Raw genomic sequence first — 24,200 nt, 5'->3', positions numbered from 1 at the left:
GGAGTCACACGGCTGGCCACGCTCCCCCCGGGGGGGGTGGGGTGCAGGGACGGGGACACGCCCCTGTGACGTCACACATATGACCAGGCCCCTGTGATCACGCCCCTTTATGACATCATACGACAAACCACGCCCCCGTGGGAACTCACGCTTGCCCACGCCCCCTCGATGACATCACCCACACGAGCGCGCCCCCTCCGCCCCCGGTGACGTCACAGCACTGGCCCCGCCCCCGCGCGTCCCGCGCCTTAAAGGGGCCGATGGTAGCCTGGCTGTGGGGGTGTCCCTCGGGGAACGGGACTGGGGGGGACAGGGGACACTGGGACCTGGTGGCGGGGTGCGGGATCAGGTTAGAGGATCTGTGGGAACACCGGGAGCCGGGGGGGATCAGGACCTGGGCGGGGGGAACGGGACCTGGGCGCGCAGTAGGGCTTTGGAGAGGGGGGCACCAGGACCTGAGGGACATCAGGATCTTGAGGGACACTCGAACCTGGGGGAAGGCATTAGGATGTGGGGGCGAGTACTAGGATCCGGGGGGCGCAAAATTTGGCCCGGGGGGCACTAAGACCTGGGGTGGCCCTAGGACCCGGGAGAAGGAGGTCACTCAGCTCAATGGCGGCTGCCATCACGGGGCGCCGGCAGCCAGAACTACGCTACCCATCACCCCTCGCGCACCCGCAGTTGACAGACAGCCCACCTGACCAATCATCACTGGCAGCTCCACCGGTGGGCGGGCGCGGCGGGGCGGGCTAGCCAATGGGTGCGCGGGGCTGAGCCGCGGCGCGGCGGCGGAAGATGGCGGCGGCGGGCCGGTGGCGGGCCGGGCTGGCCCTGCTGGCCGTGGCGCTGGGGCTCGGCGGGCCGCGGGCCGAGCAGACCGAGGAGCACCTCAAACGCGAGCACTCGCTGTCCAAACCGTACCAGGGTAAGCGGGGCGAGCGTGAGGGCGATGGCGGGGATGGCGGACCGTGCCAGGTGCCCGGTAACGGTGTCCGGTACCGACGGTGCGTGTGGGCCGCAGGTGTGGGCTCGGCCAGCTCGGGGCTGTGGGACCTGCTGGGCAACGCCATGGTCATGACCCAGTTCATCCGCCTCACCCCCGACGTGCAGAGCAAGCAGGGAGCCGTGTGGAACCGAGTGGTGAGCGGGGGGCACCGGGGAGGGGGTCGGGACCGGGGGGAACGCGGGATGGGAACGGGGGGTAGCTGGGGAAGAGGGTCGGGATCGGGACATGAGGTGACCAGGACGGGGACGGGGCACCGGAGTGAAAGGGGGGACAGGGCTGGGATTGGGACAGGAGGGGACCGGGGGTACACCGGGATGGGATCCACGGGATGGGATCCATAGGATGAGATCCATGGTATGGGATGGCATCCACGGGATGGGATGGGATCCACGGGATGGGATGGGATCCATGGGATGGGATCCATGGGATGGGATCCACGGGATGGGATGGGATGGGATCCACGGAATGGGATGGGATCCATGGGATGGGATCCATGGGATGGGATCCACGGGATGGGATGGGATGGGATGGGATCCACAGGATGGGATGGGATCCACGGGATGGGATCCATTGAATGTGATGGGATGGGATCCATTGAATGTGATGGGATGGGATCCACGGGATGGGATCCATTGAATGTGATGGGATGGGATCCACGGGATGGGATGGGATCCACGGGATGGGATGGGATCCACAGGATGGGATCCATTGAATGTGATGGGATCAACAGGATGGCATGGGATCCACGGGATGGGATCCACGGGATGGGATGGGATCCATGGGATGGGATGGGATCCATAGGATGGGATCCACGGGATGGGATGGGATGGAATCCATGGGATGGGATGGGATGGGATCCATGGGATGGGATGGGATGGGATCCACGGGATGGCATCAGGATGGGTTGTGGGGAAGCTAGAGAAGGGGGGTCAGGAGAAGGTTGGGATTGGAGGGACAACTGGGGAGAAGTGGAGTTGGAAGAGAGGGTTGGGATTGGCACAGGAAGGGATTGGGATCAGGGAGAGCACCGGGATCAGGGGGAGAGGCCGGAGGAGACCAGAGCGGGGTACACAGCACTGGGGGGGTGATTTGGGGGGCTTCTGGGGACATGGGGGGGGGGATGCTGCAGGGTCTGGGCCAAGGTGATTCCCAAAGTGGGAACTGGGGAGGGCTGGGGGGGCCCTGGGGGGCTTTGGGCCGGGGGTGTCAGCGACACTTCAGCTGAGCCCCCCCGGTTGGTTTTGTTGGAGTCACTCCCTCGGTGTTTAATTCTCGGGTGACAGCCAATTCCCTGGGATTAACGATGACTTTTGGGATTAATTATCCCTGCTCATATCCCAGATACAGGACAGGGAGCACAGGCAACAACGGGTGGGGGGAACAGGGAATGGGCAGGGAGGGCACGAGGAGCTGCCCTGGCAGGGCTGGCGTGGAGCGATTCCCGAATTTTGCCACCCTCTCTGCTCTCTCGCAGCCGTGTTACCTGCGGGATTGGGAGATGCAGGTGCACTTCAAAATCCACGGGCAAGGCAAGAAGAACCTGAACGGGGACGGATTCGCCATCTGGTACACCAAGGACAGGATGCAGCCGGGTAAACGCCGCCCCTGCCTCGGGAAAAGGGCGTGGGGGACACCTTGGAGCGAGCTGGGCTCCTGGAAAATATCCCTGCGGATGGGATTGGGTGGTGCTTAAGGTTTTTCCTCACCCATTCCGTGATAACGAGGGACAAACCCTTTGCCTGAGCTTCCCAGCCTTATCCCAACCTCTCTTTTCCCTTCCAGGACCTGTGTTTGGGAGCAAGGATAACTTCCTGGGGCTGGGAGTGTTTGTGGACACGTATCCCAACGAGGAGAAGCAGCAGGAGGTGAGCGGGGGTGACACGGGATGGGATCAGCCAGGAACTCACTCCTGCTCCTCCTCCTCCTCTTCCCATTCCTTTTCCACAGGGTTGGGCTGATTCCTCTGCCAGGGAAAGCGGGAAAAGCTGGGGGTGCTTTTGGTGGGGAGAGGATTTTAGGGCAGGAAGAGCCGAGCTGGTGGTGCCACATCCACCCTGGGAATTCCACACCAGGAGTAGGGTCTGAGTAAAGCTGGAGTAGAGCCTGAGGAGCCTCTCCCTGCTCCCAGGTGCAGCTCTGCCTCTTGGAAAGGTCTAAAAGTCTTCACGTTCCTGTTCTTTGGGGTGTTTGGGGCTTTGGTGGTGTCATTCCCGTGGAAAAGGAGGTGCGGGGGTGGATCAATCCAGCTGGAGAGGACTTGGGATGGCTGCCACCGCTTGGGCAGGGACACCTTCCTCTATGCCAGGGTGCTCCAGCCTGGCCTTGGACACTTCCAGGGATCCAGGAGCAGCCACAACTTCCCTGGGAAATCCATTGCTGGAAGCTTCACCACTCCAAAGCCTCCTAATTCTGATTTCCTCCAAAAAAACCCATCGATATTTTACCCCAGTACGGATATTTTACCCCAGTACGGATATTCCACGACCTCTGAGAACACCTGGGGTAACTCCCAGCTTTTTATCCCAACATCCAAACCCTCTGGCTCCCACTCAGTGCTGGGAAAAGCCTTTCCAAGCTGCCACATCCCGGGATTTGCAGCGTGGCAGCTCTGCTTTTCCAGGATAAAGGGACTCCCGGCAGGTCTTAATTAGAGGAAGCAATTAGCAGGATGTTGGGAGCCGGAGCTGGAAGGGGGTCAGACCCTGGGAGAAGCTGTTGCTGTGGCAATAGGGGGGGCTCCCAGCTGCTCATTCCCACCTCCAAAAGGACAAAAAAGAAGGATTTCATTCCCGAGGCTGTGGCTCGACGAGCGGCGTCTCCCAGCGGCGCCGTATCCCGGGATTTGGCGCTAACCCCTCGCTCCCCTCGCTGCTCCCGTCCCTCCTGGAGCTCTCCAGGGGGGATTTTCCGGGCTGTGGGGCCCTGCTGGACTCTGCTCTGTGACCGTGTTGCTCTGTGCTCTCTCTTGCTTTGCGCTAATTCCGGAGGGCAGGCTCAGAAGAGGAGGTACAGCCCGGGAAACCAGGTACTGCCTCCTGCTGTCCCACCTGTCCCGCTCCCCCTCGGAATTCCCTGCTCCCAGCTCCAGGAATCCCTGGGGAAACCGGGAGAGACTGCATGGAAAGGGTGCTGTGTTCTGGATCCCTGGGAGCCGAGCCTGAGGGATGGAGCGGGGTCGAGAGACTCTGGGATCATTCCGGTGGTTTTTGAGCAGATTTTCGGGGTTTGGGATCCATAGGGATGGAGCGGGGTCGTGCCGGTGTCTCGTTGAGGTGATTGTTTGGGATGAAGGAGTTTGGGATCCACAGGGACGGAGCAGGATGGTGCCACTGTCTCGTTGAGGTGATTGTTTGGGATGAAGGAATTTGGGATCCATAGGGATGGAGCCAGGTCATCCCAATGGTTTATGAGCAGAGTTTTGGGGTTTGGGATCCACAGGGACGGAGTGGGGTCGTGCTGGTGTCATCTTGAGCAGATTTTGGGGAATGAAGGAGTTTGGGATCCATAGGGATGGAGCAGGATGGTGCCGGTGTCATCTTGAGCGGATTATTTGGGATGAAGGAGTTTGGGATCCATAGGGATGGAGCAGGATGGTGCCGGTGTCATCTTGAGCGGATTATTTGGGATGAAGGAGTTTGGGATCCATAGGGACGGAGCAGGATGGTGCTGGTGTCATCTTGAGCAGATTGTTTGGGATGAGGGAGTTTGGGATCCGTGGCAGTGAGGCAGGATTGTGTCGAGCAGATTCCTAGAGAGTGACGGAATTTGGGGTCAAGGATGGAGTTGGATCATGGCAAGGTTGTGTGGAACAGATCCCTGGAGAGCGATGGAGTTTGGGGTCCATGGGAACGGAGCAGGATCGTGTCGAGCAGATTCCTGGAGAGTGACGGAATTTGGGGTCAAGGATGGAGTTGGACCATGGCAAGGCTGTGTGGAACAGATCCCTGGAGAGCGATGGAGTTTGGGGTCCATGGGAACGGAGCAGGATCGTGTCGAGCAGATTCCTGGAGAGTGACGGAATTTGGGATCGTGCCAAGGTTGTGCTGAGCAGATCCCTGGGGGTGAAGGAGTTCGGGATCATGGCAGCGTTGTGTTGAGCAGATTCCTGAGGAGTGATCAAGTTTGGGATCAAGGATGGAGCGGGATCAGCCAAGGTCGTGCTGAGCAGATCCTTGTGGGGTGAAGGACTTTGGGATCACTCCAGTGTTGTTTTGAGCGGATCCCTGTGGGGTGAAGGAGTTTGGGATCAGGGATGGAGCGGGATCATGCCGAGGCTGCACTGAGCAGATGCCTGTGGGGTGAAGGAGTTTGGGATCGGGGATGGAGCAGGATCATGCCAGGATTGCACTGAGCAGATCCCTGTGGGGTGAAGGAGTTTGGGATCATTCTGGTCTTGCGCTGAGCAGATCCCTGTGGGGTGAAGGAGTTTGGGATCACTCCAGTGTTGCGCTGAGCAGATCCCTGTGGGGTGAAGGAGTTTGGGATCAGGGATGGAGCGGGATCATGCCAGGACTGCACTGAGCAGATCCCTGTGGGGTGAAGGAGTTTGGGATCGGGGATGAAGCGGGATCATGCCAGGATTGCGCTGAGCAGATCCCTGTGGGGTGAAGGAGTTTGGGATCACTCCAGTGTTGTGCTGAGCAGATCCCTGTGGGGTGAAGGAGTTTGGGATCACTCCAGTGTTGCGCTGAGCAGATCCCTGTGGGGTGAAGGAGTTTGGGATCAGGGATGGAGCGGGATCATGCCGAGGCTGCACTGAGCAGATCCCTGTGGGGTGAAGGAGTTTGGGATCACTCCAGTGTTGCGCTGAGCAGATCCCTGTGGGGTGAAGGAGTTTGGGATCATTCTGGTCTTGCACTGAGCAGATCCCTGTGGGGTGAAGGAGTTTGGGATCACTCCAGTGTTGTTTTGAGCGGATCCCTGTGGGGTGAAGGAGTTTGGGATCAGGGATGGAGCGGGATCATGCCGAGGCTGCACTGAGCAGATCCCTGTGGGGTGAAGGAGTTTGGGATCACTCCAGTGTTGCGCTGAGCAGATCCCTGTGGGGTGAAGGACTTTGGGGCCGCCGCAGCTCTCGCTTTCGGAGCCGCCCCGGGGTCCCGAGGCTCCTGCTGGATCGGGATCCCCCCTTTTCCCCCTCCGGCAGCGCGTGTTCCCCTACATCTCAGCCATGGTGAACAACGGCTCCCTGACCTACGACCACGACCGCGACGGGCGCCCCACGGAGCTGGGCGGCTGCACGGCCATGGTGCGCAACCTCAACCACGACACCTTCCTGGTCATCCGCTACGTCAAGAGGAGGCTCACGGTGAGTCCTGCCGGATCCAGGAGCGGGGAGCGGGGAAAAACCTTCCTTCCAGAGGGTTCCCGTCCTTCCCCAGGGTCCCCACGGGGCTCAGGGAGCCGCTGCCTCGGCAGGTGCTGATCGACATCGACGGCAAACACGAGTGGAGGGACTGCATCGACGTGCCCGGCGTGCGCCTGCCCCGCGGGTACTACTTTGGGACGTCTTCTGTCACCGGGGACCTGTCAGGTACGGCCCCAAGGGCTCCACAGCTGATTCCCAAGTGGATTTTGGGGGCTGGAGGGTGCAGCTCGGGCCTTGGAGAAGCGTTTGAGGAGCTTTCCCTGCTTCAAGGATCCTGGAGCTGCCAGCAGGAGCCCCTGAGGAGCATTTGGGGATGATCCCAAAGTCCTTCACCCCGCAGGGATCTGCTCCCTGAGGAGCCCCAAGGCTGGTTTGGGGGGCACCGAGGGTTTTTCCTGCTTTTCCTTGAGTTCCCGTGGATCCCCAGGCCGTGGGAGGAGTAAAACCTTGGGATGAGTGTGGAATAAAACCTGTCCCAGCCCCGGTGCTGGGATTCCCCAAAGGCAGGAGGGGCCAGCACTGCCACCAATGTCACAAGAGCCACCTGCTCCCTGAGTGTTCCCCTTTGGATTTCCCGGCTCCAGAGCAATCCCCTGGCTGTTCTTTAGGGAGGGAGCAGCATTCCCACTCCAGGGAATGGTTTCACAGAGCACAACCCCTTTGTTTTCCTCACCAGTCCCTCCTCAGGGTGCCCTGAGCCGGATGCTGCTCCCGTCCCTCTTCCAGAGGTTTTCGGCCCCATTTCAATTCTGCCCCCACAAAAACTCAATCCCCAGCCCTTTGTGGGTTCTGACAAAAGCTCCTTTTCCCTCCCCAAATCCCTTCCCAGTGCCTGGGGAGGAGGCAGGCCCACGTGAGGCTGGCGGGAGCACATTCCTTTGGGTTTCCAAGCGGTTTTAACTCGGATGATCTCCCACCTTTGGGCTGGATTTGGGTTTTTAAGCAGCTTTAAAGATTCCTGCTGGCCACGGACCCCCTTGGGGGACAGCACCTCCTCCCCAAGGATGACATCCCACGGAATTCCAACCCCTCAGGACACGTTTTTGCTCCCTTTTCCAGACAACCACGACATCATCTCGCTGAAGCTGTACCAGCTGACGGTGGAGCGGACGCCGGAGGAGGAAAAGCGGGATAGGGAAGTGTTCCTGCCCGTCGTGGACAACCTGAAGCTGCCAGGAAGTGAGTGGGAGCTGGGGAAGGTGGGACCAGCAGGGATTTGAGGGGAATTAAAGCTGGGGAAGATGGGACCAGCAGGGATTTGAGGGGAATTAGAGCTGTGGAGGAAAAAACAAACCCCGATTTTGGGGTCACACAAAGATCTCCACCATGGGGGTCTCACCGCCAGTCCGGGATTGGGATGTGGGAGGGAGAGGGATCATGTGCCATCCCAAAATCCCACTGTGAGGTCTTGGGGCTGCAGCGCTGGGCCCAGCCATGGGTGTGGGGTGGTTCAACCCCTCGGAGCAGGGAATCCTCCAGGATTCCGGGGCTCTCCGTGGGCTCAGGGGGTGTTTCCCTCCCTCTGCCCCGCAGTGGAGGCGCCGCTGGAGCCCATGAGCGGCCTGGCCCTCTTCCTGATCGTCTTCTTCTCCCTGGTCGCCATCGTCTTCGCCATCGTCATCGGGATCATCGTCTACAACAAGTGGCAGGAGCAGAGCCGGAAACATTTCTATTGACTCGGGAATTCCTGGGATGGCCCATCCCGGGGCTTTGCTGGCCACATCCCAACTCCCACCCATCCCAGGGCGTGAGGGACCGGCCCTTGTGGTAGGGATCCCCCCCCAAAATCCCAGCCGGGGATCGCTGCGGGACTCCGGATCCGGGTCGGAGCGGGAACGGGGCCGGAGCTGGGGCTGTGCCAGGGAGCCCCCAGCGCGGGCAGGAGCTGGCACGGGGACCGTGCCATCCCAGCCGAGGGCTGCAGCTGCCTTCCCCGCTGGATTCCTGCTGGAACCCCTCGCTGGCAGTGCCGGGAGAGACTCCCCGAGCTCTCCCTGCCGTTCCCATTGTCCGGCTGCCCTTGGAACCACCCCCCGGATGAGCCCCTCTGGGCTGGGAGGAGCCGGATGCTGATGGTTCTCCCAGAGGGATGAGTTTTCCTGGCTGGATGAGCTGGAAAAGCTGCCTGGCTGCTGCCCCCTCCTCACTTTGGGGATTCCCACTGCCCGTTTCCCGCTGCCCAGCATGTGGCTGTCCCCTGCATGTCGTGTCCTGGCTCCGGGCAGCGCTTCCCCCTCGGAGCTCGCCGCTTCCCGGGAGCCTCCGGGGCCATTCCCGAGCCTCTCGCTGCCCGCCAGGGAGACGGGGGCATTCCTACCTCAGGGACTGCTTGGGACAGGGATTGCTCCGGCCGCTCCTTCGCCCCCGGGGGGGTCACCGGGTGCCCAGAGGGGTCAGGAGAGGGAGAGGTTGGATCAGTGGGGACTTGGGGGTTGAAATGGCAGCGCCCTCCTTGCCAGGATCCAGGAGAGCCGAGCCCAGCCCTGCGGCTTTCCAGGATATTCCCAGCCAGGACAGGTCCCCGTGGGGGTCGCGGTAGCCCCCAGGCCAGGGTGGGACTGGGGGTGATTTTCCACGCTGTCAGCGGGGTGGTGGGAGCTGTTTCCAAGTGCCCAAGGCGGGGGTTGTGGCACCCAAGGAGAGTTTTCCTGGTGTTTTGCCTCTTCTTTTTTGCCTGATCCGCAGGATCCACTCGCGTGTGCCTCTCCCTGGAGCTGTGAGCGGTGTTTGGAATAAACGTTGAGGGCTGTGTGTGACGTGGCCGCCGTGGTCCTTGTCACCGGGAGGCCTCTGGAAGGGCCATTCCCTCCCCAGACGGATTCCCTGGAGTTGGGGGCCGTGTCCTGGTGTCGTGGGGCTGCCCAGAATCAGAATCCCGCAATGGTTTGGGGTGGAAGGGGGCCTTAAAACCCATCCAGTGCCACCCCCTGCCATGGGCAGGGACACCTCCCACTGTGCCAGGGGGCTCCAGCCTGGCCTCGGGCACTGCCAGGGATCCAGGGGCAGCCACAGCTCCTCTGGGAATTCCATCCCAGCTGCTCCCCACACTCACAGCCAGGAATTATCTGTGCCCCGGTGGTGCTGGGGCCAAACAGTGCCAGGAAATGGAATCTCATGGAGCCGAGGCGACTGTGACACAGCAGGGCCTCCTGGAACCCAGGGGAACCTCACGGAACCGAGCGCCCATCGTGACACAGCGGGGCAAGCGACTCGTTGGGAGAACAAAGATCAGTCAAGGCATTTGATGTGGTTTTTGCCAATTTTATTTTGTTTTATCTTTGGCGGGCTGCGGGTGATGTCCGAACTCTTCCGATTTGGTCCCTCGCTGCCCCGGCGCTGCTGGGGCCCTGCCTTTGCCGAGCCGGGGGTGCTGTCCCTCGTTGCCCCGGCGGTTTCCCGTCCTTACCTTTGCCAAGCCGGGGGTGCTGGCGCTCCCACTCCCATTTGGAGAGGCCGGCGCAGGTGCCCGAGAAGGGCGGCGGCGAGAAAAGGCGCATCGGTGGCGAGAAAAGGCGCATCGGCGGCGAGAAGCGGCGCAGCGGCGCATCCCAGCTCCCTCCCGACCACCCCCCCCCACACCAGCCCCGGTCTGGGGCTCCAGGGCTGCGGCGCTGAGGGCCGGGCCGCTCCCGGGACTGCGGCCTTGGCGGTTCCGCTCCTCTCCGCCCGTTCCGCTCCGCCGCTGCCGCCTCCGCACCGGGACCACGACTGAGCCCCCACCGCTTCCGCCGCCGCCTTATATAGCCAGCCCAAGCCCCGCCCCCCCGGGCGGCAGCCAATGGGAGTCGAGCGCCGAGGTTCCACATCGTGAGGAACCGGTGAGGGGCGGGGCCAGGACGCAGCGGAGCGATCTGATTGGCCGAGAGGCGCGCGGGGCCATGAGGGAGGGCGCGGGGCCTGGTTTGAGGGCGGGGTGGGGGAGGGGCCGCGCTCAGAGCGGGATTTGGGCTGGATTTGGGTGGGATTGGGGCTGGGGGGGGCTCAGAGCCGGCGCTGGGTCAGTGCTGAATGTGAGGTGGGCGTTAGGGCCGGCTTTGGGGCTGGGGCTGGCATTGGGGTCAGGGCTGATAGCGGTGTTGGGGCTCGGGCAGGAGTCGGGGCTGAGTTCGGGAGCTGGACCCAAACCTGGGCCTGGGCTGGAGGCTGGAGTTAGGGCTGCATTTGGGACTGGCCTTGGGGATCTGCTCCGTGAGTCGTATCCGTGCCCGCAGAGACAGCGACGCAGAGCCTTGGTAGGGGCTGGACACGGCTTTGTTGGTGAGGGAGCGTGGATGGGCAGCTCCCTCGGCATTCCTGTCAGCAGCCCCTTCCTGGCTGGAGACTCCACTGGTGAGAGCGAGAGGAGCTCGGCAAAGGGGGCTCAGAGCCAGGAAAGTGGGAAACTGCGGGGGGGTTCCTCAGGGTTTCATCCCCATCCCGCCCGGGAGAGGCTCGGAGGGACGCAGGAGCGGCTCATCCACCTTCACCGTGAGAGAGCCCTGCAGGAGGGGACACGGGGACCTCAGCGGGCGTTCCCGGACGGCAGCGGGGCCGTTCTGGGGTCGTGCTCACCGGGAAGAAGGAGCGGAGCAGGAGGAGCAGCAGAAAGGCCGCCAGCCCCAGGCCGGCCCAGAGGAAGCAGCGCCAGCGCACCCCGTGGCGCACCAGGCTCAGCGGGGACCGCAGCCACAGCAACGAGGACTTGGGGCGCCTGCCGGGGGACACCGAGCTCAGCCACCCCCGCGTCCCCTCCCCGCCGGCCCCTCCGAGCCTCCCCCCGGGGCTCACCTGGGCTCCGGCAGCGTCGGGTGTTTGTTTGGCTCTTCCCGACCCTTCCCCGCCGGCCGCTCCTCGGCCTCCTGCGCCGTCAGCAGCTCCAGGGTGAGCTCCAGCTTCCCCTGCGGGGGCCCAGGCGGGGTGGTTGGGGTGGGGGAATCTGTCCCTGCCACCCCCCCCCAGAGCCGTCACCGCCATGTCCCCAACCTACAGAGAGCCGCTGGCCGCTGTCCTCCTGCATCGTGCAGGGCCACCAGCCCCGCGCCCGCCTCCTGCGGAACAGGTTCAGCGGGGAGCGCGCCGGCACCGGGGCCCGGCACCGGGGCCAGGAGAACCAGGGCAGGTCCTGGGGCCCGGCCCGGCACAGGCGGGCGGTGGGGGCCGGCCGGGGCAGCCGGGTGAGCTCCAGCTCCAGGATTCCTGCGGGGAAACGGCCAGGAGGGGACAGGTCTGTCACCAGCGGGAGCTCCTTATCTTAACCAGCGGCTGCTCCCTGGTACCGGTGGGAGCACCTTATCACCAGTGGTTGCTCCTCATCTCTTGGGGGTGCTCCTGATCAGCACTGGGAGCTCCTTATCACCAGTGAGTGTTTCCCACCCACAGTGCATGCCCCTCATCACTCATGGGTGATCCCAATCACCAGTGGGAGCTCCTTATCACCAGCGGGAGCTCCTTATCACCAGTGGCTGCTCCTCATCTCTTGGGGTCCCTCCTTAGCAGCACTGGGAGCTCCTTATCACCAGTGAGTGTTTCCCACCCCCAGTGGGTGCCCCCAATCACCACTGGGAGCTCCTTATCACCGGTGGCTGCTCCTCATCTCTTGGGGGTGCTCTTTATCACCACTGGGAGCTCCTTATCACCACTGGGTGGTTCCCACCCCTTTTGGGGTGCTCCTTGTCCCCAGTGGGTGCTCCCAGTCACCCGTGGCTTGTCCTTATCACCGGTGCCCGTTCCTTATCACCAGCGTCTGCTTCCCACCGGTTGTGGCCGCTCCCCGTTCCCGGTGGCCGCTGTCTGTCCCCCGTGACCGCTCCCTGCCTCCCCCCGCCGGGGGACACGGGCAGGGGTCTCACCCAGCAGATCGTCCGCCTTGAACTTGTCGTTGTCCCACACCTGGAGGATGAGCTTGGGCGGCACCTTCAGCAGCGTCTCATCCGAGCTCCACACGTGCTCCTGGGGAGGGCGACGGAGGGGTCGCGCTGTCCCCGCGCTGTCCCCGCGCTGTCCCCGCGCTGTCCCCGCCCCGGGGTGTCCCCTGACCTTGTGGCGGATGGCGCAGAGCTTCTCGGCCGCCAGGAACTCGAAGGGGAACACGAAGCGCCAGTTGAAGGCCCCGCGCCCGTCCCGGGAACGATAGTGGACGTCGGTCTGCTGCCGCTGCTCGGGCAGCCCGTCCAGCCACCTGCGGGGACACTGCGCTGTCACTCTGTGCCACCGGCAGGGACACTGCTCTGTCACTGTGTGCCACCTGCGGGGACACCACTGTCACTCTGTACCACCGGCAGGGACACTGCTGTCACTCTGTGCCACCAGCAGGGACACTGCTCTGTCACTGTGTGCCACCTGCAGGGACACCACTGTCACTCTGTGCCACCTGCGGGGACACTGCTGTCACTCTGTACCACCGGCAGGGACACTGCTCTGTCACTGTGTGCCACCTGCAGGGACACTACTCTGTCACTCTGTGCCACCCCAGCCACCTGCGGGGACACCGCTGTCACTCTGTGCCACCTGCGGGGACACTACTCTGTCACTCTGTGCCACCCCAGCCACCTGCGGGGACACCGCTGTCACTCTGTGCCACCCCACGGGGACACTCCTGTCACTCTGTGCCACCCCAGCCACCTGCAGGGACACCGCTGTCACTCTGTGCCACACGGAGGGGGACACCCCGGAGTGACAGACAGCCTGGGGATGGGTGACGGGGTCTCTGGGATGACCAGGACAGCTGCCGGGGGGTGACAGGGACCCCGCGGCCGGGGGCACAGCCGCGGTGCCCGGGCTCACCCGGACACGTAGATGTCGCTCATGCGCTGTCCCAGCAGGTTGGTGTCCGCCAGCTCCGTGTCCCGCACGTTCCAGACCACGCAGCGCAGCTCGTACCTCGGGAGGGGACAGAGAGCGTCACCTCCTGCCCGGGGGTGGCCCTGTCCCCGCCGGGGGTGGCCCTGTCCCCTCCGCGGGGCTCGCCGGTCACTCACCCCTCGGCCTTGCGGGGGTCGATGTTGACGGGGGGCCCGGGGGGACCGAGGCTGGTGGGGAAGATGTCCACCCACATCTGCACCTTGCCCTGGGGACACACGGGCAGGCTGGCACTGGGCCCCCCACTGTCCCCCTGCTGTCCCCTCGCTGTCCCCACGGCCCCGGCGTCCTCATCAGGTCCCCCCACACCCACCAGCCCTCCCTGCCTTGGGGTCTTCATCGCTGCGGGGTCCCTTTGTCCCCCCAGCAGCTGTCCTTGTCACCCCTGGGCTCCATCGGCCACCCCTGGGGTCCCTGGCACCCATCCCCGGGGGCCTTGTCAGCACAGGGTCCCCGTCACCCCCCCGGTGTCCGTGTCATCACGGTGTCCCTGTCACCCCCCCCAGTGTCCCCATCACCCCACGGTGTCCCCATCACCCCCTGGTGTCCCTGTCACCCCCCCGGTGTCCCTGTCACTGCAGTGTCCCCATCACCTCCCAGTGTCCCCATCACCCCCGGTGTCCCCATCAGCCCCCGGTGTCCCCATCACCCCACGGTGTCCCCGTCACCCCGCGGTGTCCCCACCTGCTCGAGGCCGGGCTGGGCGCTGCTCTGGAGGCTGCGGGTCTCCAGGTGCTCGGGGACGAGCTCGCACAGGTTCAGCACGTGCAGGGCCAGGCGCTCCCGGGGCGCGCCGGGGTGGCGGGACATGGGGGGGCCACTCTCTGTCACACCGACCTGTCACCCACCTGGCACAGACCCCCTCCAGATCCCCCCAATTTCCCCCAGACTCACCCAGATCTTCCCCTAGAACTCCCCCCTAGATCCCCATCCAGACGCCCTAAAATCCCCCACCAGTTCCCCTCCATACTCCCCCTCTGACCCCCCCCTCAGATCCCCCCAGACTCCCACCCAGGCCCCCCAAGCCCCTCTCAGTCCCCCACGACCCTCCACCCCCCCAGCCTCTCCGAAAACAACCCCAGATCTCCGCCAAACTCCCCCCAATCCCTCCTCAGGCTCCCCCCAAGACCCTCCCCAGATCCCCCCAGAACCCCCAAACCCCCACGAGCCTCCCCCAGCCCCTCCCCCAGCCCCGTTTCCCGCTCACCGAAGTGTCCGAGCTCGAAGCTCTGCCCGTCGAGGGTCACCACGGTGCCCTGGGGGTTGAAGAGGGGCGCGGGCAGCCCCCGGAGGCCGGCGAGGAGCTCCAGGGTCCGGCTGGGGCACAGCTGGTCCCGCCAGCACGCGGGGCCCGCGCTGGGGACAGCGGGAGGGGCGGGCGGTCGCCTCCGCTGGCTGTGCCCCCCACCCTCGTGTGCCCCTCGCTGTGCCCACCCCGTGTATCCCCCAGAGACCCCGCTGTGCCCAGCCCAACCTCCTTGTGCCCACCCCGCCCTCCTCATCCTCATCCCCGCCTTCGTCCCTGTCCTTGCGCCCATCCCCATCCTCATCCTCTTCTTCATCCCCACCCCTATCCCTGTTCCCGCCTTCCTCCCCATCCCCCTTCCCATCCCTCCCCAATTCTCCTGGGCCCCCCATCCCTCTGTGCCCACCCCATTCCAACCTCCTTGTGCCCCCCATCCCCGTCCCCACCCCACCCTGACCCCCCCCCCGTGCCCGTCCTTCCCCCCATTCCCGTGCCCCCCCCATCCCCATCCCTGCCCCACTCCTCCTTCCCGCCCCATCCCCACCCTGCCGTGCCCACCCCTCTCCCCAGCTGCCCCCCGTGTCCCTCCCTGTGCCCACCGCCCCCCCCAAGCCCCCCGGTGTCCCTCGGTGTCCCCCGGTGTCCCCCGCGTCCCCCTGGGGACACCCACATGTGGTACAGGGTGGGCAGCCCGCAGTGGGCGCGGAAGTGGGACAGCAGCCGGTTCTCCAGGTCGATGGTGGTGCTCCCGATCTCCTGGTCTGGGGGCACCTTGTCGTGGTCCATGATTGTCACCCGCAGGTCCTTCTCCAGCGGGATGGTGGCCGTCAGCTCAAACATCCTGGTGGCAGGAATGTCCTCAGCCCCGGGGCTGGCATGGGGACGGGGACCCGCGGGGACGGGGACCTGGGGGCACAGGGAGGTGCCAGCACTGGGAATGGGACAGCTGGGGGCACCTGGATACACCAGTCTGGGGAAAATGGGACAGCTGGTGGCACCGGGCCAGGCTGGCACAGGGCCACGCTGCCACCGGGAATGAGCCCTCCCGCCCCAGTAGCCTCCTCTCAGTGCCAGGACCCCCCAGCCCAGCGGCCACCCACCCTGGGGGTGACACTGCCATGGGCCACCCCCCCGGCCCTACCTGCCAAAAACGGGCTCCAGGGTGTTGGGCACGTACCGGTCCCGCTCTCCCAGCGTCTTCCTGCCCAGTGCCACCCGCACGTAGGGATCGCTCTGGGGCAGGGAGGGGACACCGGGGTGGCACCGCGCACGGGGCCCTGCCCGGCGCCCCGGGGGTCCCGTGCTGTCCTTACCAGCCCGGTGACATCGCGAGGGGACAGGTCGAAGGCCCGCACGATGTAGACCCGCACCAGGCACTCCTGCGGTTTGCTGGGCGGCAGCCGCTGGAAGCAGCGGGGCGGGGGGGACACCCCGGGCTCCTCGGGCACGGGGTAGATGCGGAAAAGCCCCTGAGAGACCCCTCTGTGCCCCCCTTCCGGGGGTCCTGTCCCGGCCCCGCGGTCCCACGGGGTGGGGGTCTCACCCACCTTGAAGCTGCCCACGGGCTCGGGGTGCTGCCCGGGCAGGGGGGGACGCCCCGGTTTGTAAAGGGGGAAGGTTTGGCAGAAATCCTGCAGCCCCTCGAACTCGGGCACCGCCTCCAGCTCGCAGCCGTAGATCTGCGGGGCCGGGCCCGGCCTTGGGTCATCCCCGTGCCCAGCCCAGCCCCTGCCCCCCAGCCCCATCGTGGGGCTTCTCCCCACCACAGCCCTGGCTCCTTCCTCATCCCTGTTCCCATTCCAGCTTCATCCCCATCCCTGTTCCCATTCCAGCCTCATCCCCATCCTTGCCCCCATCCCACTGTCATTCCCATCCCCGTCCTCACTCCCTCCTCGTCCTCGTCTTGTTTTCAGTCTTGACCTTGTCCTCACCCACCCCTTCCCTCCTCCCTGTCCTTGTCCTTCTCCCTGTCCCCAGCCCGTTTACATCCCCGTCCTGTCCCAATCCCCACCTCATCCCCATCCCCATCCCCGTCCCCCTCCTCGTCCCCGTCCCCCCATCCCCATCCCTGTCCCTGTCCCCATCCCTGTCCCTGTCCCCATCCCCGTCCCTGTCCCCGTCCCCATCCCAGTCCCCGTCCCAGTCCCCATCCCTGTCCCTGTCCCCATCCCCCTCCCCATCCCTGTCCCCATCCCCCTCCCCATCCCTGTCCCCGTCCCCGTCCCTGTCCCCATCCCAGTCCCCGTCCCAGTCCCCATCCATGTCCCAGTCCCTGTCCCAGTCCCCGTCCCCATCCCTGTCCCCGTCCCAGTCCCCATCCCCGTCCCTGTCCCCGTCCCCAGCCATCCCTGTCCCCACCCCGATGCGGGTCCCAGGCTCTGGCTCACCTTCAGCCTGTCCCTGTTTGTTCCCCGCGGGGATCGGGCGTCCCTGTCCTCCACGGACGCGTAGAATTTGCTCCACCAGTCCCTCTCCTCCTCCTCCTCCTCGTCCTGGTGGGGAGCAGGAGCAGGTGGGCACAGGTGGGCACTGGTGGCCTCGGTGGCCCCCCCGCTAGCCCTGTTCCCACCTGCTCCGCGGCCCTGTTGTTTCTGAGGCAGCTGAGCAGGACCTGCAGGGAGCAAAGGGCTCTTGGGGAAACTGAGGCACAGGGCCAGGGAGTGCCGGTGCCCAGCGGTGCCAGGGCTGGTGCCAGGTGCCCGGGGGACCCACCTGAGCCATCCTGGCTGGGGCCGTGGCGAGGAAAAGGAAACACCAACGTCTCCAGAGGCTGGAGGTGACGGGCAGGGAAAGGAGCTCGTCTGCGGCAGAGAGGGACGGGCAGGGCTGAGGCAGGGGACACCGGGGACAGGGCAGGGACACCGGGGACAGGCCAGGGGACACCGGAGATAGCTCAGGGATGGGGCAGGAGGTACCCGGGACGTGGCAGGGATAGGACGGACAGTACCTGGCACGGACACAGCGGTGTAAGAGCCATTCCCGGGATTGCTGGAGCCCAGCAGCTGCTCCTGGCGGGGCGGGGGGCAGCGGTACCGGCCCAGGCCCCTGACGCTGGCCTGTCCCAGCAGCAGCCGGCGCTCCGTGCCCGCCCTGTCCCACAGGCGCAGCCGGATGGGCGGCACGAACCGCTCCTCCTCGGGCAGCGCCTGGGGACGCGCCCGGCTCAGCCGCGGTGGCACCGCGGGTTGGGGGGACCCCCCCAGCCCTCCCCCAGCCCTCCCCCACTCACCAGGGTCAGCACGAAGGCATTGCTGGGGAAGTTGGGGTTGGCGGCCATGTCCTCGATCGGGGGGGTCCAGAGGCTCTGCTCGCCCCACTGCAGCTCCAGCCGGGGCTCCCGCGCGGCCCCGCGCAGCCCCCGCAGCCCCCAGGCCAGCACCTGGCGGGACACGCGGCTCCTGTCACCCTGCGGCTGTCCCGGGGCCCCTCGGGTGGGTTGGTGCCCGCTGGGAGGCTGAGGGTGCCTGGCGTGATCCGTGTCCCTGTGCCCAGCCCGGAGCCTGTGCTGTCCTTGCCTCCGCCCCTCTGTGCCGGTTCTCAGCTTCGTTCCTGTTCTTGTCCCTGTCTCCGTCCTCTGTCCCTGTCCCCAGCCCGTTCCCAGGACCTTCAGCACTGCCCATGGCCTGGCCCATTCCCAGTCTCCGTCTCCTTGTCTCCATCCCACCTTTATCCCTGTGCCCATCCCTGTGCCCATCCCACCTTTATCCCTGTGCCCATCCCACCTTTATCCCTGTGCCCATCCCTGTGCCCATCCCACCTTTATCCCTGTGCCCATCCCACCTTTATCCCTGTCCCCATCCCACCTTTATCCCTGTGCCCATCCCTGTGCCCAGCCAGCCCCTTCTCCGTCCCATTCCCCGCTCCCTCCTTGTCCCTGCCCCTGTCCCCTCCGGGGCTCCCACCTCCAGTGCCACCCTCTGCAGGTGTGGCCGCAGCTCCCGGGGGATGCTGAACTCGTCCTTCCTCAGTGGCGGGGGGCTGAGCGCAGCCAGGGACCCGTCCTGCCGGGGAGGGGGACACAGTGACCATGGGACTGACCCCGGGGTGCCCTCTGCATCACCCCTGTCACCCCTGGGCCACCCCCTCACCTCGGGCTCGTGCAGGAGCTCGAAGGCCGCCAGCAGCTCCCCGGCCGGACCCCGCGGCCCCTGCAGGGGGTGAGGCTGGAGCCGGGGGGGCTCCCGGTGGTCCAGATCCAGCCACACCTGCGGGATGGCCACGCACCTCCCCAGGAAAACACCGGCGCCCTGCAAGGCAGCGCCTGAGCGCGGGGCTCCCCCGGCCACGGGTGTCCCTGTCCCTCTATCCCTGACCCCTCTGTCCCTCCATCCCTGATCCCCCATCCTTCCATCCCTGACCCCCTGTCCCTCCATCCCTGACACTCCCCGTCCCTCCATCCCTGACCCTACCATCCTTCCATCCCTGATCCTCATCTTTCCATCCCTGACCCCCCCATCCCTCCATCCCTGACCCTCCCATCCTTCCATCCCTGATCCTCATCTTTCCATCCCTGATCCCCCCATCCCTCCATCCCTGATCTTCATCCTTCCATCCCTCCATCCCTGTCCCATCCCTCATCCATCCCCCTGCTCCCATCCCTCCCTCCTGCCCCATCCCTCACCCCCCCCGCCCGCTGTGTCCCGTACCTGTCCCCGCTGGTCACACACCTCCACCACCACGGCCGGGGGGTCCTCCCGGACCCCGCGGGGGTCCCCGAACAGCAGCACCCGGGGGAACAGCAGCGTCTGCTCCCACAGCGGGTCCAGGGCCCCCCGCACCGTCCTGGTGCGCTGGCTCAGGGACACGAACGACACGTGGGCGGTGGCATCTGGTGACAAGGACACCGTCAGCGCCCCGGGCCGCCACCGGGCTGGGGGCCGGGGGCTGGGGGGTCCCACCTATGGAGGTCCTGGCGCTGCCGGGCGCCAGATCCAGCGCCTGGAAGATGTAACAGCGGAGCTGGAAGCGGCCGGGCCCTGGGGACAGGCAGGGGTGAGAGGGGCTGGGACCCCCGGGCCCTCCCGGCCCCTCCCGGCCCCTCCCGGCCCCCCGGGCTCACGTTGGAAGCTGCAGAGGATGAAGAGAGGGGGCTGCTGAAGGGGCGTCAGGGAGGAGCCCCCCGGCAGCTGCGGGACCACAGCTGGATTGTCCTGGGCCGGGTCCTCGGTGTCCTGTGAGAGGACAGGGGTGGCGTGGGGGGGCCCTGCTGTCCCCTGGCCCTGCGGCCTCCTGTCCCGTCACGGCCCGTCTCCACAGGGCTCCAGCCATCCATCCATCCATCCATCCATCCATCCATCCATCCATCCAGCCAGCCAGCCATCCAGCCAGCCAGCCAGCCAGCCAGCCAGCCAGCCATCCATCACCCCATGCCTCCCTCCCTTCCTCATCCCTCCATCCCTCCCTCCCTCCCTTCCTCATCCATCCCCCCATTCCTCTCCCCACATCTCCATCCCCCATCCCTCTGCCCCAATCCTTCCCTCTCCCCTCCCCCCCACCATCACCTCCCCTTCCCCCAGGCCCCTCCCGGAGCCCCCAGCCCGGCTCCTACCGGGGTTCCCCGGAGCAGGAACAGCGGTGCCACCGGTGTGGGCTCCGCGGGGACCAGGCTGCGCTGCCAGCGGCGCCGGCGGCACCGGGGACCCGCCGGGACCTTGGGCTGGAAGGCGCAGCCCCAAAAGCACTCGGGCTGCCAGGCCTCGTCCTCCCACAGCTCCTCGGGGTCCTGCTGTGGGACACGGCACGGGGACAGCGTCACATGGGCACAGCGGCCCTGTCACCCCCAGCCCTGTCACCCTCATTCCCATCACTCCCTTCCCTGTCGTCATCATCCCCATCCCCCCAATCCACCACCCTCATCCCCGGCGCCCCCACCCTGCCACCCCATCCCTGTCACCTCCATCTCTGTCACCTCCACCCTGTCATCCCCACCCTGCCATCTCCATCCCTATCACCCCCATTTCTGTCCCCTCCGTCCCTGTCACCCCCATCCCCACTGTCCTGTCCATGTCACCCCCACCCTGCCATCCCCTTCCTATTGCCCTCATCCCTGTCACCCCCACCCTGGCACCCCCATCCTGCCGCCTCCATCCCCACCGCCCCATCGCTGTCCCCATGTCTGTCACCAGGGGGCTGAGGGTGTCCGTGTCCTGCTCCCGTGTCCAGCTGTCCGTGTCCCTGTGGCGGAGCCGGACCCAGCGCCGGCGCCGCACGGTGTGGCAGGGCTGTCCCCTGCCGTGCCACGCTGCCGGGGGGCTGCCGTCCTCCGTGCCCACCCCGTACTCCCAACCTGCAGCACACGGGTCACCTCCTTCCCTGTCACCCCTGTCCCTGTCACCCCATCCCTGTCACCCCATCCCTGCCACCCTCATCCCTGTCATCCCATCCTTGTCACCCCATCTCTGCCACCCTCATCCCTGTCACCCCATCCCTGCCACCCCATCCCTGCCACCCTCATCCCTGTCACCCCATCCCTGTCACCCCTGTCCCTGTCACCCCATCCTTGTCACCCCATCCCTGCCACCCTCATCCCTGTCACCCCATCCCTGTCACCCCTGTCCCTGTCACCCCATCCTTGTCACCCCATCCTTGCCACCCTCATCCCTGTCATCCCATCCCTGTCACCCCATCCTTGCCACCCTCATCCCTGTCACCCCATCCCTGTCATCTTCATCCCTGTCACCCCATCCCTGCCACCCCATCTCTGCCACCCTCATCCCTGTCACCCCTGTCCTTGTCACCCCATCCCTGCCACCCTCATCCCTGTCACCCCATCTCTGTCATCTTCATCCCCACCATTCCCATTCTGCCACCCCTGTCACCCCCATCCCTGTCACCCCCATCCCTGTCCCCCTGTCTCTGCCACCCCCCAGCCCACTGTGCCCACCGGGGCCTCCCACTCACCGTCCTCACCCACGGTCCCCGCCGTGTCCACGTGCCAGTCGCTGGTGACGCGCCAGCCCTGGGGACACGCCACCTCCTCCTTCGGTGGCACCGCCGCTCCCTTCTGCAAAACCAGCGACAGCTGAGCCCCGACACTCCCGTGTCACCCCCGCGGTGTCCCCACGCTGTCCCCACTCACGGCGTCCGTGCTGCCCGTGCCGGAGGGGCTCCAGTTCCCGCTGGAATCGCGGCTCTGGTTCTCGTACAGCTCCTCCAGCACCGCGCTCACCTCGGGGTCCCTGCGCGGCAGCACCCTGGGGACACCAGGGGACAACGCTGGCGTCACCGAGGTCCCCACGGTGGCAGGGTGGGTGGGTGGCCCGTGCCGCTCACCGCCGCGGCCGCTCCACGCTCCAGGGGCCATCCCAGCGCCAGCCCTTGGGGGGCCGGATCTCGTCCGGGGGGGGCCCCGCTCGGCCGGAGCTGTCCGAGAACGCCGGGCGCCCCAAAAGCTTCCGGGGCCCCCATTTCCCCAGCAGCCTCGTCTGGTTCTCGTACTGGGGGACACACGGGGCGCGGCGTTAGGGGACGCTTTGGGGGTGTTGTCCCCTCCCGGGGTGTTGTCCTCTCAGGTGTTGTCCCCTTGCGAGTGTCACTGTCCCCTCCCAGGTGTCATTGTCCCCTCCCTGTTGTTGTCCCCTCCCAGGTGTCATTGTCCCCTCCCGGGTGTCACTGTCTCTTTCCGGGTGTCACTGTCCCCTCGCGGGTGTCACTGTCCCCTCCCAGGTGTCACTGTCTCTTCCCAGGTGTCACTGTCTCCTCCCAGGTGTCATTGTCCCCTCCCTGTTGTTGTCCCCTCCCAGGTGTCATTGTCCCCTCCCGGGTGTCACTGTCTCTTTCTGGGTGTCACTGTCCCCTCGCGGGTGTCACTGTCCCCTCCCAGGTGTCGCTGTCCCCTCCCAGGTGTCACTGTCCCCTCGCGGGTGTCACTGTCTCCTCCCGGCTGTTGTCCCCTCCCGGGTGTCACTGTCCCCCCCGGGTGTCACTGTCCCCTCCCAGGTGTCACTGTCCCCTCCCGAGTGTCACTGTCCCCCCCCGGGTGTCACTGTCCCCTCCAGGGTGTCACTGTCCCCCCCCCCGGGTGTCACTGTCCCCTCCCAGGTGTCATTGTCCCCTCCAGGGTGTCACTGTCCCCTCCCGGGTGTCACTGTCCCCTCCCAGGTGTCATTGTCCCCTCCAGGGTGTCGCTGTCCCCTCCCGGGTGTCACTGTCCCCTCGCGGGTGTCACTGTCCCCTCCCAGGTGTCATTGTCCCCTCCAGGGTGTCGCTGTCCCCTCCCAGGGGTCATTGTCCCCTCCCGGGTGTCACTGTCCCCTCCCGGGTGTCACTGTCCCCCCCGGGTGTCACTGTCCCCTCCCAGGTGTCATTGTCCCCTCCCGGGTGTCACTGTCCCCTCCCAGGTGTCACTGTCCCCCTCCCGGGTGTCACTGTCCCCTCCCGAGTGTCACTGTCCCCCCCCCGGGTGTCACTGTCTCCTCCCGGGTGTCACTGTCCCCTCCAGGGTGTCACTGTCCCCCCCCCGGGTGTCACTGTCCCCTCCCAGGTGTCACTGTCCCCCCCCGGGTGTCACTGTCTCCTCCCGGGTGTCACTGTCTCTTTCCGGGTGTCACTGTCCCCTCGCGGGTGTCACTGTCTCCTCCCAGGTGTCACTGTCCCCTCCAGGGTGTCACTGTCTCCTCCAGGGTGTCGCTGTCCCCTCCCAGGTGTCGCTGTCCCCTCCCAGGGGTCATTGTCCCCTCCCGGGTGTCACTGTCCCCCCCCCGGGTGTCACTGTCTCCTCCCGGGTGTCACTGTCCCCCCCCGGGTGTCACTGTCCCCCCCCGGGTGTCACTGTCCCCACCGTCTCGGTGTAGAAGCGCAGGGTCCCCTCGAGGAGCCGGGGCAGGTCCCCGCTCTCGGCCACCCGTCCCAGCCACAGCCGGACCCGCACCTGCGCGTGGATGTCCCCGCAGCCCTGCGGCACGAAGGGTCACTGCGGCGTGGGGGACACCGGGGGACACGGAGGGGACGTGGGGGGACAGGGAGGGGACATGGAGGGGACATGGAGCAGGCACCGAGGGGACATGGAGGGGATGAGGTGGGAATAGAGAGGGGACATGGAAGGGACATGGAAGGGCATAGAGGGAATATAGGAGGCACATGGAGCAGTGACGAAGGGGGACACGGAGGGGACACGGAGGGGACACGGAGGGGATGTGAAGGGGATGCAGAGGGAATATAGAGGGGACATGGAGGGGACAATGGGGGGATGTAAAGGGCATAGAGAGGGGACATGGAGCAGGGTCGGAGGGGACTTGGAGGGGACATGGAGGGGATGAGGTGGGAATAGGGGCTGGGGGGACACAAGGGGGGCTGGGGGGGGACACAAAGGAGATGGGGGGACACAAGGGGATTGGGGGGACACAAGGGAGCTGTGGGGACACAAAGGAATTGGGGGGACAAAAAGGGGCTGAGGGGGGACAAAAAGGGATTGGGGGTGACACAAGGGGGCTGTAGGGACACAAGGGGATTGGGGGCGACACAAGGGGATTGGGGGCGACACAAAGGGATTGGGGGGACACAAGGGGATTGGGGGGACACAAAGGGATTGGGGGTGACACAAGGGGGCTGTAGGGACACAAGGGGATTGGGGGCGACACAAGGGGATTGGGGGGACACAAAGGGATTGGGGGGACACAAGGGGATTGGGGGTGACACAAGGGGATTGGGGGCGACACAAAGGGATTGGGGGGACACAAGGGGGGCTGTGGAGACACAAAGGGATGGGGGTGACACAAAGGGATTGGGGGGACACAAGGGGGCTG

General features: G+C 65.7%; 2 protein-coding genes across 3 annotated transcripts; one reads left to right on the top strand and one right to left on the bottom strand.

Annotated features, from left to right (window-relative positions):
• The first annotated feature begins 769 nt into the window (after positions 1–769).
• On the top strand, positions 770–9,130 carry LMAN2L (lectin, mannose binding 2 like). Of its 2 annotated transcripts, XM_069035489.1 has the most exons (9): positions 770–925; positions 1,022–1,140; positions 2,481–2,598; positions 2,789–2,871; positions 3,999–4,031; positions 6,153–6,314; positions 6,425–6,539; positions 7,434–7,553; positions 7,908–9,130. In XM_069035489.1, exons 1-9 carry the CDS (start codon positions 796–798, stop codon positions 8,048–8,050), a joined length of 1,023 nt encoding a protein of 340 aa, XP_068891590.1. In that variant the 5' UTR covers positions 770–795; the 3' UTR covers positions 8,051–9,130. The 2 variants fall into 2 exon arrangements, with proteins under 2 accessions (XP_068891590.1, XP_068891591.1); XM_069035490.1 differs by lacking the exon at positions 3,999–4,031.
• Positions 9,131–10,367: 1,237 nt separating this feature from the next.
• Positions 10,368–23,461, bottom strand: LOC138121614 (myoferlin-like). Its single transcript, XM_069035308.1, has 31 exons — positions 23,438–23,461; positions 23,237–23,350; positions 21,730–21,893; positions 21,536–21,650; positions 21,358–21,460; positions 20,580–20,743; positions 20,006–20,182; positions 19,517–19,628; positions 19,356–19,433; positions 19,104–19,285; positions 18,546–18,704; positions 18,360–18,458; positions 17,687–17,836; positions 17,405–17,603; positions 17,170–17,258; positions 17,027–17,068; positions 16,845–16,949; positions 16,005–16,136; positions 15,771–15,926; positions 15,599–15,690; positions 15,128–15,298; positions 14,419–14,567; positions 13,896–14,035; positions 13,331–13,419; positions 13,137–13,232; positions 12,390–12,531; positions 12,203–12,302; positions 11,341–11,549; positions 11,142–11,251; positions 10,926–11,064; positions 10,368–10,852 (listed from the first exon to the last, which is right to left on the bottom strand). Exons 1-31 carry the CDS (start codon positions 23,459–23,461, stop codon positions 10,772–10,774), a joined length of 3,882 nt encoding a protein of 1,293 aa, XP_068891409.1. The 3' UTR covers positions 10,368–10,771.
• Between the last annotated feature and the right edge of the window lie 739 nt (positions 23,462–24,200).

The sequence above is a fragment of the Aphelocoma coerulescens genome, chromosome 22 (assembly GCF_041296385.1).
Source record: "Aphelocoma coerulescens isolate FSJ_1873_10779 chromosome 22, UR_Acoe_1.0, whole genome shotgun sequence".
In the NCBI taxonomy this organism is placed as follows: Eukaryota; Metazoa; Chordata; class Aves; order Passeriformes; family Corvidae; genus Aphelocoma; species Aphelocoma coerulescens.
The sequence above is the reverse complement of the archived record's forward strand: the minus strand, read 5'-3'. Positions and strand labels throughout refer to the sequence as shown.

Coding starts and splice junctions, on each gene's coding strand:
- LMAN2L (XM_069035489.1), top strand. CDS start 796: ATGGCGGCGGCGGGCCGGTGGCGGGCCGGGCTGGCCCTGCTGGCCGTG. Junction 4,032..6,152: donor GGTACAGCCCGGGAAACCAG/GTACTGCCTCCT, acceptor CCCCTCCGGCAG/CGCGTGTTCCCCTACATCTC. Junction 6,315..6,424: donor ACGTCAAGAGGAGGCTCACG/GTGAGTCCTGCC, acceptor CTGCCTCGGCAG/GTGCTGATCGACATCGACGG.
- LOC138121614 (XM_069035308.1), bottom strand. CDS start 23,461: ATGTCCCCTCGGTGCCTGCTCCAT. Junction 17,837..18,359: donor TGCAGAGGGTGGCACTGGAG/GTGGGAGCCCCG, acceptor GTGTCCCGCCAG/GTGCTGGCCTGGGGGCTGCG. Junction 11,065..11,141: donor CCGACGCTGCCGGAGCCCAG/GTGAGCCCCGGG, acceptor GTCCCCCGGCAG/GCGCCCCAAGTCCTCGTTGC.